The sequence below is a fragment of the Vidua macroura genome, chromosome 11, assembly GCF_024509145.1.
Source record: "Vidua macroura isolate BioBank_ID:100142 chromosome 11, ASM2450914v1, whole genome shotgun sequence".
Lineage (NCBI taxonomy): Eukaryota > Metazoa > Chordata > Aves > Passeriformes > Viduidae > Vidua > Vidua macroura.
Genome location: NC_071581.1, coordinates 10,479,910 through 10,493,514, shown reverse-complemented (window position 1 = coordinate 10,493,514; position 13,605 = coordinate 10,479,910). Strand labels below are relative to the sequence as shown.

Sequence of the window (13,605 nt, the reverse complement as noted above, 5' to 3'; positions counted from 1 at the left end):
TAGCATGCACTTTGTACGTTCTGGAATTACAGCTTCAGGTAAATTTCCAAATATTTAAAACCACAGAGAAGTTGAAGGTATCTTTTTCCTACAGTGAGGAATTAGGATTTCTTCAGCCTGCCAATTCCTTTTGCTTAAGAAAGCACTCAGAAAGACCAAACAACAGTTTTTAAGCTTGCTTTAAAACAAAAGCCCAACAAGTAACTATCAGTATCAACAGTAGTTTAATTAACGTTAATTAGCAAAACTTTCCCAGTAAAACAGCAACATTCGGGTTTGTGTTAGAGCTGTAACAAAAGCTACAGCTACTAAATTACCGTAACACACAAACAGCTCTGACCCCCTCTGAACCAGCACAACAGGTATGAGCAGGGAGTTTTGAAACAAATAAAGGTCTATTACATCAGTTCTGCAAATCACACCAGTGCTCTTACCATTAAACCAAACCAGAAGGAAACAGCAGGTCAGGTAATCTGCCTTTCTGTCAGTCTCCATAAAGCCAGGCAGCACAGATCTTTATACAGCTCTAGTATATTGCTTCTATTTTGTTAGTGTAGTAAATATTATCACATAAACAAACAATCTGTGACCTTCTGATAACTGGCACCACATGCTATCTGGGCAGAGGTGAGACGAACACACTCCCAACAGACTGATGAGTACTGCTGGAGGATAACAGGCTTGGGAAAAAACCTCCACCTGAAAATTCTGATGAGAGCAAAAAACCTGCAGCACAGACCTCTGCCACCACGTGTACAGCAGCAGGTCACCCAAAAGGAAGCCTGGCAAGCCTTGCAGAGGGTTTTCTCACACAGAACAGAGTGGAGAAAATTCTACCTCCACACACACAGTGGGTTCTGCCTGGCAAATATTCTTGTTTATGACTTGATAAATTATTTTACTTTAAAGATTAGTTAAATGAAAGAATGGAGAGCAATGTAATTATTAACTCCTGCTTCCTTCCATCAGAGTAGATTTACACTCTCAAATGTAGATGTACAGTCTCAAACAAGCCCACAGCAGTCCCTAAGAAGGAAGGGACACTATTAACCTGCTCACCTCGAAGGCAAGACAAAAAGCAGTTTGAGGTCGGGGCTCCCAGCGGCGGTGCTGCAGCCACACTTGGCCGCACAGATCAGTTATGCACCCCACGCGTGCTGTGCTCGCTCCAGAAACCCTCTGCACGTCCATCTGTGCAGCAAACCTGCTTTGTAACTGCTCAGTAGGCAGGGGAACCAAGAACAGAATAAAACTCTCAACACCTCTCCTTGAGGAACATGGGATCAAACTGAAAATAATTTAATATAGAAATATTAAGTCCAGTAACTAGCCACGGTTGCAGTTCATTAATAACTTTTCAGCTCCAGAATAAGAACATTTTCAAACTAAATCTGAAGTGCCAGTATGCCATCTGGAAAGTTAATGCAGATTCCTAAGCCTTTCCAGCATCTCCTTATATTCACAGTCTTTTGGATGGTGGGGTTTTTTTAGGTTTGGTTTTTTGTTTTTTAATAGGAGGGATTTTTGCACAGCCTAAAAAGAATTTTGGAACATTCAAGGAATACAAAACTGAGCCCCAAGTTACTTTGCTACATTTCCTATATCAGAAGCGTTCAAAACTTCTTATGAAAATATCTAAAGCTATTATTACAATTACAATTAAAACCATAAGGTTGAGTTTGTAGGTTAAATTTCTATTCCCTGAGCAAAATGAAGAATGACCCCAAGTTACCTGTTTTGAAACAAGTTTATCACCCGTTTATTACTGGTTACTTTGGTGACACTCTGCTACAGGACTAATACAAGGTTAGATGCCCTACTGTCATAGTATCACAGACGTAGCTCCCCCTTCTCACTTCCAAATGCTTAAAAGCAACTGCAGTAGGTGCACTTTGAAAGAGGAGGAACAATCACATCCACTACTGCAAAGGTGCAAGGAAGATTTCAGGTAACTTTTTATTTTGATTAATTGCTATCCTTACAGTAGGGGTGTGCACAGTGAACTATGTTCAGATTAAACAATGCAGTATTCGTTTTGGGACTCATGATAGAGTATTATGCTCCCTTAAAGGTATATATTAGAAACTATTTGCTCATATTCTGATTTGTTCTCTTGTCCTCAGATACTCTTTCTTGCAAGGCAGGATGCACAGGAACCAGAAACACCATGGGCTGGGAACAGTAACACTGCAAAGTATTTTGGAGTCAACAGTCTCCATTTGCTCTGGTTATCATCACAGGATAGAAAGCTAAAAAAATTACAATCAAAAAAGGACACTACCTAAGCAGATCACAGAAAAATGTTTCTTGTGGTCACCTCTATCAGCACAGTGATAAGAGCTTCCATGTCATGAACTGCAAAAGATGCTTCTTCTTCTAACATAGGTGACAGATCTCATCCTTCCAAGTACCTGGTGAAATTGGTCTCTGACTAACCCTGTGGATCAAATCATGGGATTTTATCTTCTTTATTTCCCCTAAAGCTTCAGCTAGTATATCTGTCAGAAAACTACTGATATAAAAATGAGAAAATACTAGAAAATACTGCACTGAAATACTTCCTATGAGTCCAAAATGTTAAAAGAACAATCCATACTGAAAGATGACTTAGTAAAGATTTCACACAGTTACCTCAATTGCTGGGTTTTGCTTGGACATGAAGACAGAAAAATCAGCACATGATGGAAAAAGGGGGACTTTAAATGGCCTGACTCAGACCTAGTACCACAAAGGTGGCTAGTGGAACCCACTCCAGGATGGGGCATCCCTCACTTGGCACACCTGCTCACACCATCCACATGTGCATTGACACATCTGTGCACAGTCTTCCAAAAGAAGTAGCACATGTAGAATGAATGGCTGTGCAGAGCTCTCAGAAACATCCTCAAGATTCATCCAAGTCACTTGCTAGAAACAGTCTCTAAAAATAACTTGAAGATTATGAAGAAGTGTGCTGTGTACCCAAAAAAAGAGTAGAAGATGCAACAGTGACCAGTTGTAAGAGAGGTATAAGAGAGTCGCTGTGAGCTCCACAAAGTGCAGAATCAATAGCAACTGAAAGAGCACGTTTCAGCACGCCTGAAACAGGTTTGCTTCAGAGGAGCAAAGGCTGAAGTGAACTATTCCAGCATACAATGTTCAGTGACTTGCTGCCTTCAGGCAAATACCACATTGAACAAAAAACAAGGGAGGAAGTTTGTTAATACAGTTATTCTCTTCTTTACTCCTAGGTACTTCTATGCCAGGAGCTGACACTGTTACTTACTGCCACTGAAACTTTATATTTTACCAACTGCATTATGCCCTGTCACATTTGTCCAGGCTGTAACAACAGCAGTTTCAGATGATCACTGGTTAGTTCAAATTTAGATAGAAAACAATGCACATTATGTACAAAATAATTACAAGAGAGCAAAAGAAGCAGGACTGTACTGTCCTTTCTGCCTCATCTCAAAAACTATCCCATAAGAAGCAATCTAACAGCCTGATGAGGCAAACTTCTCTTCCACCTGATGTTGGAAGCAGAGGTACAGGTAAAGAAGCTGCTTACCTCAATAACAAACTAGTTCTTCAAGGCAAAAATTAACATGAAAATTTTCTCATGTGAGTACCTGCCAAGTATGACTACTACACTAGTCATTCCCCACAGATGAATGAGGGTAAGATACCGAGTCTGAAGCACAACCAGAAGGCTGAGTATATAGAAGATCTTCAAGCATATGAGTTGAATCACCCAACTGGAGAGTGTGACAGAACAAAGCAAAAATTAAATAAAATTAACCTCAGGACCTAATTTTTCAGCCAGACTCAGTACTGTGACCTAAGACTGTGATCTGCAATCATGACCATCATTCAGATCAAGACAGTTCCTTCACCACACTATCTTTAACTCAGTACTTTAACTGGCAACTGTGGAAAGCTTGCCAACCAGGAGTGCCTCTGAATACATAAGAGATAAAGCCAGATTCAAGGCACAAGTCCTTCACACCACTTTCAGAAACGATATGCATACTTCAGATTAAATAAAAAATCTTACTGAGGGATAAGGGGGAGGAATGCAAATGCATAAAAAGGTGTATACTTTTTATAACAACCTTGTTGAAATGAAACAAACAAAAAAAATCCCTCAAAACCAGAACAAAAACCACTTGCTTTTTGTAGCACACAGGAAAATATAGCTGTTCCTGAAGTAACATAGGAAGTGAACAGCTCTAAAATTAACAGTGAGAATTAAGAAAGCTTAAGAAAGTAAGTTATGACACTTCCTCAGTCTAGCTTAAACACAGCATCAAGAGGTCAGGCCGGGTCAACAAGCTTTGGTTAAGGACTCCCTGTCTTCAGACTATACACACTAACTCAACAGAAAGATCATCACCTCAGTCATCACTCAAACTACAGCACAGTATTGCCACATGCTGTATTTTAGAAGACATTTAAAGAAAGGTTTATCTATACTTAGTATTTGTGACAGGTTAATGCAAGTTCTTTCAGGTGTTGCTGCATCCATAAACAAAGTAATTGTAAGAAATCACATGATACTTTCAATAGGTGTACTTAAATGTAACCGAAAATAAATCTAACTCAGTGAAGGTGATGAGCCAATGTTGCTACTCATCTATACACCTCTCACTTATCATAGAATATTACCCTCATTTCCCTGATTTGCAGTTCTAGAGGATTTTAATATTTGAGTTTGTCCCTTGTTATATTATATTACTTGCAGAATCACAATACTATTTCCTCCACTCTGTCTTAACATCTTCAATAGTGTTGGCTACTTCTCCAGTAAGAGATCACACTGACAAGACAGTAAAGTGGAGGTGCACACTGACTTTGATTTTATGTCTCTGCTACCATTGCTGTCCAGTAAAAATACTACAAAATGCAATGGAAAACAAAAAAATTGCACAATGCACGCAATACAGTATGGTGATGCAAAATACCACACCATAAAGCCTTCTCAAGCAATTGTAGCAACACTGTTTCACTGAACATCACTTTTGAGTAACTCAGAGGTAGATGTCATACCATGGAAATGAGACCGTCAGAGAGGCTGATCTGGAATGAGGGCAGCCAAATAATCTTAATTGTTGGCATGGGAGGAAGAAAATTAATGAATGCTGTTGCATTCCAGCACAAGACAACCCCAGCCTCAGCCAGGCAGCCAGTTCACCCTCACTCTGAGCTGCTGTGCTAGAGCTGCCCTCCCACCCATGAGCCACCCTGAGAGCTTGGCAGTCCCAAGGGACACAATCAGTGTGGCTCAGTGTCACACAGATTTTGTGACACAGCTTTAAGGGTCAGGAAGACAACCATCAGGGACAGGCAGGATCAGAAGACCTGTAATGAATGCAGCAATACTGACACTTTGACTGCACGACTATGCTAGAACACACCAGTATCACCAATACAAAGTTACTGGGAAGATCTATACCAGCTCTAGTGAGGTGTAGGAGAGAGTTTTGTACAAACCTATAAACAAGAGTTCTGCTCCCTTGATTCATGTCTGTCTCCTGTTTTGGTATCCTAAGTTCACAGCATTGCTGGAAAAAAATTCCTCCTGTTATCTATTGCTTAAAGTTACAAAATGATTAAAGTTCAAATTGCTCCTGCTATAGCTATTTGCAGCTTGGGAAAAACATGTGAAGCTCATATCGACTTCAGCAGTTTTCCTCCCTTTTGCTTGCTTATAGAAATATTTTCTTTAGCCCCCATTTCTAGGCAAAGGCACAGAAAGTAATACTCAAATACTCATGACATTTTGAGCACTCTTTCACAGTTCATCCAAAAAGACAATTCAAAAAGAGAAACACTCATAATTTAAGAATTCCCAGCATGTTCAAATAATAAATTAACCTTCCAACTGCCCACCAAGAACAGCAATATCATTTATTTGCTTATATACAAATCTTATGTATTATGTAAGATTTTCACTGGTTGCTCTGTCACTACCAGCACAACTCCCTCTCTCAACACAACACCTAAGCTGGCTCTAGGTCGCATTCTGCTCCTGCTGCCAGTTCCAACATTCAGCAAGGAGAGCACAGGAACCACTGTTTTACATCACATACAACATAAACAAAAAGCTTTGAAGCAACAATCATCTCTGAAACTTTGGTGTATGCACGAATTTGGGAGCACATACACCATATTGAAAGACGTTTTCAGAACTGCCACGTGATGAGATCAATAAAAAAGAAATATTAAATATTCCTATTTTTGCCTATTCTATAATTTTAATAGCAAAGTTATGCACACAGCTTCTGAAAACCACATTTAAATTTTCCAAAGTGAATTCCCGAAGTGAAAAACAGACTTTACATTCTAATTTTAAATAAGTGATTAGAAACAAACAGGAACAAAGTATAATATGGAGATAGCAGAAAAAAAAATTGAAGGGGAGAAAAAAGTAATAATGTGCTCTCCTGATACAGGTCTCCATCTATCCATGTTTCCCAGAACTGACAATATGACACCAGGCTTCTAAAAACTGACCTTATGCTAACAGTTTGACAATTAAAAACTAAGAGCTATAACCCCAACACGGTTTAATATAACACTAATAAAGACTCAGGGTGAACAGATCCTCCTTCTTCAATGCATACTGTTGCATAAAACACACAGCAGCTCTTGGGAATCAGCAAGCACACAAGAGGGAATGACACACTCTTCCTATTACTTAATATAGACATCTCCATCTACCAAAAAAAAAAGTCTGCCAAACTTGTGTTCCTTATATAGCCACTCCAAGGTAAATAGGTATCCAAGTCCCAAACACAAGATATGAATTGGAGAAAACAGAACAGTTCACAAGAATACATCCACATGCTGTTCCCTTGCACATGCAGAAATCAGCAGCCTCTGAAGTCCTCCTTAAACTGTTTAAACAAAACACGCTGAAATGTTGGCCTATTCCAAAATCCTGCAACCTCAAGTAATACTGTTATATAATATTCACCATATATTTCTCAAAAGGTTTCATCAAACTGCCTTTAGTCCGCATCTTCATCGCTAGTAAACCTATTTCTCTCTCCCAGCCCTTCCAAAAGAAGTCATTTCTTACTACAGGAGGCTGTGGGGAAATATCCGGTTTCACTTCCATAAAACACAGCTGAGTGCCTCCAAGAGCTGCACAAGCTGTCACAAGGGTACTGCCAGGACGGTGCTGTGGCATGACTCAGGACGAGACAGAGAGTGACAGTGGCTCTCATCAGATGGGTACAAGAAAGGATCTGCACTCCAGTCACATCCCTGCACTTCCACCTCACAGCCGGCACACGCAGCTATGGAGCACAGAGTACTGCTCTAGGAGGCTCTTTCAGGAAGCAAGCAGATTTGTGTCTATGGATGTTTCCAAATAACTCCTTTTTACATGTGATGTTCACAGTGAATTCACCTGCAGTGTATGTTTTAATGTACGTGAGTTCACCAAATCCAAAACACATGCAACTATTCTAACAGAGGGTGCATGCACACACCTTGTTTCACCAGAAGTCAGAAGTCTGTTTCATCTACATGAAGTTTTTGTGTCAAGTAATGTAACAGTAAATCAGGCAACAACCCTGCATTTGATTTAAGCACTTAAGAGTATATGATGATAACCAACACAAATGATTAAGATTTTATCAGATTTCCCCAAGTCAGGCATTCCAGCTGATTTTACATTTTGCTGGAAGTTCACAGACTTGTTCTGTTCACATCACCTTTCTGTCTGTGCTCCTCCAGCCCACACGAAACCGTGCTCCCTTGGCTGATACCATGCAAGGGCCTGAGCAAACAGAGCTAGAAACATGCAGAGTAAGTTATCACAGTCAGACAGCTGCCTTAATGTAGCTCCATGTCTTCTGGTCAGCTCACACCTGGGACAATGGGTTTGTGTCTGCCTTAATGCACTTTGCTTCTTTCAAAAATGAGACTGAAAGACCTGAGAAGCTGACAAACTTCACACGAAAAACTCATAATGGAATTTCTGTAGCAAAGACTTATAGCTTTAAACTATTTTCTTCCCTAAAGTAATTATGGTTTTATTTCATGGTACCCTCTGCAATCCTAGGCAACATGCTGAGAACCCTTATATTAAACAAGCAGAAGTCTGTGCCAGCCAGTTCAGCAGCATGGGAGTTGTGTGCATGTCTGTGGGCAACCCCCTCCTGTGGGGGTCACAGGATTCTCTCCCTCTCATGGCAAAGTTTCCATCAGTACTTCAAAACGTGCATTCAGTATTTCAAAATGCAGTTTTCTATCTAATCCACGTTCCTTCTCAGCAGTACACACCACAAATTTACCTCCTTAAACTCACATATTAACTGGGTTCTGGCCTTCAGCTGCAGATTACTGTGAAAACAGCTCCCTACAGAGTCCCAAATCCACATCTCCTTCCTGGGAACTGTGTAGCACTGGGCTCTTTCATTTGGCACAAGAATCACAGAACCTACAATAAGTAAGCCAAACTTAAGTGCAAGTCTTTATTTTTGGGTTTTGTTGCACTTAACGCTTCTCGTTTCAGCAGTTCTTTTCTCACATTTTAGCCAGGCTCAATCTAAACATGGTGAAAGCTGTAAAATAGCCATTTCAGTATCCCAAATACTTGTTCTTCCTTTCTAATTGTGACACTACTAACATTATTCACTGCTGCCCTTGGGACACACATGCACAGAGAATCCTGTCCAAAACCCCCAACCCACGCATCCTCCTACATCCTTGAGTTTTGCTACTAACTGCCCTGCCAAGGCAAATCAAATTTAACTCTTTAAAGGTATGTATTAAGTCAACAGTAACATCATTCTCATGATGTGAAACTTTTCATTCATATTCTGCATTATCTGTTCTTTTCAGAACTATTGTCTGATGACAGTCCCTAGAGCACAGAAGACATGGAAGCTAACTCTGACTGGTGCAAAGCAACTTGCAGGCAGCACTACACAACTGATTTACAGTGATATTTCACAAATCACCACATTAAGAGTGCCACAACAAAGTAGAGTACCTGTCATGCAAACATCTGCATTATTAACAGAACTGCAAGTCTGAGAACTTAGACTAAGGAAAAATATTAAAGATAAGCCAGAATACAATGTACACAACAGCACCATTAACTCCAAGAGAGCAAAAACTCCCTTGTGTTGAATGTATTTCAGCACAGGAAAATGTTAGGAATATTGTGCATACTTCAGAAAAAAAATCTATTTTCAAACCAAACCCAATACTGTTGTGGGTTATTTTTAAATTATTTTACTATCTCTTTATATGTGCACATAGCCTTAACTAAGAGAGTATATTTCTCAATAATAATTTAAAAAAACTTGGCGGAAAAAAAAAATCAAGATTTGACTGAACAGCTACTTAGCTTCTAACCAAAATCTCTATTTCAACATGTTTACCATACCTAAATCTTAAGACTAGTTGCTAGTTGCACACTGTTATGTGTTTACATAATCTGTTCAACTTGCTAAAAATTACTGGACTGGTTTTCCAGACAGCTGATCAATAAAATTGCATATTCAGAGCTGATTTTGCATAGCCATCCACACAAGTGACATCCTTGCACTGGAAATATTAATGCCACATGTCAGCTTTCAACTGTGTTTGCCAGTAAATCTGGTCTCATCTTCATGACGGTGGGACTGTTTTATTCCAAGGAGTCGAAGTTTAAAGTTACCAATTTAACAAGATTACAGGAGGTATATATGGAAAAGCACTGAGAGCCATTACGACTTTCTCACAATTTGCATCGTAACAATCAGGGAAGAAAAAGATACCTGTTAACACACAAGCAATGATATAATAGCAATGCTGATATCTTTTTTTTTCCCACTAACTACTAGAACACAATTTTGAAATTTACATTGGAAACAACAAATTTAAAATATTTACTTTGGCAACAACCTCATTTGCTAGGTTACAAACCTCTCTATCCATGCTTACTGCCCAGTGTCTCAAGATGCAGACAGATGCCTTAGAACAGACAGTTGTTAAAGAGCAGCTTGCAGTGGGGAGAGAAGGCAGCACCTCAGGTCCAGGAGGCTTCACCCAGCCTTGCCAGTCAGTCACACTGCAGCCTTCACAGGACATTGTCTAGGATTTCCTGGGAAACTTCAGCTCCTTTTAGAAATTATTTCCAGTTTTTCATTCAAGGTTGTTAGCCAACAGTCTCTAAAACTTTTTATAGCTTTTTAAAAAGGAAACTTCAGTAACTTAGGAAAAGCAATGTAGGGGTGTATTTGAGAGACACTCTACCTTGCCCTGCTTTGAATAAAGGAAATAGCTAAAACAGAAGCTCAGCATCATGTAAATATATGCCACAAACTAGATAGTCAATACACATACAGACTGAGATATCTGAGTATGTCTTGATGCTGTAAAAAAAAAAAAACTCCACAAGGGCCTACCACTTGGAGTTTGAAACTGATTCCACCAAAATTTAACTCTAGCAACACTCTGAATACTTTGGCAAAGTTGTTGTTATTATTGTGATTAATCTCTTTCTGAAGCTCACTCTTTTTTCACCCCATTATTATTACTATTACTCTCTTGTTGAAACTTACCCTTTTCCACCCTGTATCTTCAATACAGAAAAAAAATTTACAAATTTACAAGACAGAGAGCAAAGCACTTCTAAAAATGTTCCTCAGCCTCCAAGTAAATAAGTGACAAGGCAGAATACAACCAAAAATAACTTACAAAAATTCAGTACTTAGTATGTTCTACACACATTGCTTTTAAGTTGTGTGAAGAAAGTTGCAAAAGTTCCAAGGTACAGTGACTAAAACACTTAAAATGGTATACTTGTGCAGTGTCATTTTATGAATTATTATCACCCCAGCAGTAAAGGTAACACAGGAGCTGGTAAAGAAACAGGTAGCCAGAGCTGGTAAGAACTACTCTTCCAAAACTATCAGCAAATTTGAATAGTCATTTTGACAAATCTCACAGAACAGCAATTTCAGAAGGCAGAGGCCAATGCTTTCCTGTGTGAGGGGACTGAAGGACCCTTAGGTACAAGCTGAGCACACAAAAATTCATGCAACTAAATCACTACTGATTTCTAAAATGAGCTCTGCCAGGCCTTCAACTCTTACCATACACCTCCATCATCTAGATCATGAAGGGTTCAAGGCAAAGGTTATGTTTTGAAAAGCATGAACTTTACAAAAAAAATTAAAATCCACAGACGTTGACAAATGGCCTTTATCCAGGGCATCACCCATATCAAAAGCCACCACTGTGTTCAAAAAAAAGGGGAGGGCTCAAACCAGTTTTCAGGTAAACAAGATAGGTGACTGCCTGCCCTCTGTCTCCACGGGCTCGTGCAATGTCAACTGATGAGACCTAAGCTAACACAAAAACACTATTGACAAAATATTCAGATCAGCATATGCATTCTGTAGTCAGAGATCCATGACAACCATTAATAACCCCACAGTAAAAACCACTGCACACTACACATGTATGGAAGTTTATTTCTGAGAGCAGGTGCCTGCCTGCATGCATGCCTTCTCAGTCAGGTCTCAGAAAACACACTCTCCGGGAAATTACCTGGTCTGTGCGCTTTTTTTTTGACACCAGCAGACGATTATTGTTTTTTTAAGTTCTAGTCCCTACCACGCATTTGTTCCGCAGGCAATACAAAGCGTTCGAGGTGAGCTTGACAGCGCTGCGGAGGGCAGGCGTGCCGGCCCTGTGCCCGCCCCGGCTCCGTGCCTACCCCGGCCCTGTGCCTGTCCCCGGCCCTGTGCCTGTCCCCGACCCTGTGCCTGTCCCCGGCCCTGTGCCTGTCCCCGGCCCTGTGCCTGTCTCCGGCCCTGTGCCTACCCCGACCCTGTGCCTGCCCCGGCCCTGTGCCTGTCTCCGGCCCTGTGCCTGCCCCGGCCCTGTGCCTGTCCCCGGCCCTGTGCCTGTCCCCGGCCCTGTGCCTGTCCCCGACCCAGTGCCTGTCTCCGGCCCTGTGCCTGTCCCCGACCCAGTGCCTGTCTCCGGCCCTGTGCCTGTCCCCGGCCCTGTGCCTGCCCCGGCCGCGCCGCTTGTGCGCGAGCAGCGAGGGCAGCACCCGGCGCTACAGCAGCGACACCGGGCACGGCGCGAAGCGCCGCTGACAGCAGAACGCCGTGCCCGAGGAGCCCGGCGGCACCGGCCGGCAGCGTGGAACAAGTGCACGGGCGGTGACAGCGGAGGGCCGGCGGGGCTCCGGTCCCTGCGGATAGGCGTGCCCGCCCCATCAGCATGCACACGGGCACCGCCGCCGCACGCGTGTGGCCCCGGCCCCGCGGAGCCGCCGCCCCGGCGGGCGGGACGCTCGGCGCAGGGGCTGCCCCGCACAGGCCGCTCGAGCACCGGCGGGGCGTAGCTGTCACCACGGCCGGGCGGCGCCGGCCCGGCACCCACCGCCCGCCGCCCCTGCCCAACGCCGCGGACCCGGCCCGACTCCCTGCGCCACCCGCCGGGCCCGCGCCGCGCCCCAGGTGCTGCGGCCCAGTGGCCCCTCGGCGGCCGCTGCCCGGCCCCGGCGTGCGGCCCCGGGGCGGGGAAGGACCTCGGCCCCCGCCTCGTCCTCCTCCTCCTCCTGCGAAGGCCGAGCGCGGCCGGGTCCGGCGCCCCCCTCGCCCGCCCCGCGGACGCTCACCCCACGACTCCCTGGCTGTAGTTCCTCTTCTTCCAGGGGGTGCCGGTGTAGAGCGGCTCGGCCAGGCCGGGCTGGGCGCGGGCGGCCGGCTCGTCGGCCGGGGCGGGGGCGCGGCCCAGCAGCAGGCTGTAGTTGAGCCCGAAGGTGCTGGCCTTGTTGTCGCGCTTCCTCTTGTTGCTGGCGGCGGCGGCGGCGGCGGGCGGCGCCCCCCGCGCGGGCCGGGCCCAGGCGGCGGCCCCCGGGGGCGGCGAGGCCTGGCGGTGGCCGCGGCTGTGCGGGTTGTTGGCGCTCTCGAGCGGCAGGAAGTCGGGCGGGGGGTCGGCGCGGGGGGCGCGGTACATGCCGGGCGGGGAGGCCGGGCCGACCGCGGCGGGGGCGCTCTGCTGCTGCTGCTGCTGCTGCTGTTGCTGCTGCTGCTCCTGCTGCTGCTGCTGCTGCTGGAAGTAGAGGTTGCGGACCCCCTGCGTGGTCTCCCAGATCTGCATCCACAGGCGGTTCGAGGGGCCGAGCTGCTCTGGCTGGAACCAGGCTATCCGGGGATCCATCAAACGGGGACCCACCCCGGCTGATCCGCTCCCCGCGCCGCGCCGGCCGCCGCCGCCGAGACCCTGTCAGCGGGTCCCAGCGCTAATGGCGGCTCCTATGGAAGGGCAGCTCCGCGCCTGCCTGCTCGCTGCTGCCGCCGTCGCTCCACAGCCCCCGCCCCTCCTGGCGAGCGCGGCGAGGCGGGGCCGGGCCGGGAGAGCCGCCGGCACGCGGGCCGCGCGCAGCACTGGGGGCGGCGGCGCCCCGGCCGCTCCCCCGGCACCCCCGCGCTGCCCCCGGGCCCGGCCGGGGCGCGGGGCCGGCGGCTCCTGTCCCGGCTGCTCCTGTCCCGGCACAGCCGCCGCCGGCGCGCAGCGGCCCCGCGCCGCACGGGGCAACAGCCGCGCTCCGAGGGCCGAGCGCTCGTTCCGGCCCCGCGGGCGCCCGAGGCTCCGGCCCCG

General features: G+C 45.3%; 1 protein-coding gene across 1 annotated transcript in view; it reads right to left on the bottom strand.

The window, feature by feature from the left end:
* Nucleotides 1–13,300, bottom strand: part of TENT4B (terminal nucleotidyltransferase 4B) — a 41,644-nt gene extending 28,344 nt beyond the window's left edge. The window contains exon 1 of the mRNA XM_053987525.1: nucleotides 12,620–13,300. Coding sequence (XP_053843500.1) covers nucleotides 12,620–13,164 — 545 coding nt within the window. The 5' untranslated portion in view covers nucleotides 13,165–13,300. The remainder of the gene's footprint in view (nucleotides 1–12,619) is intronic.
* Nucleotides 13,301–13,605: the final 305 nt, after the last annotated feature.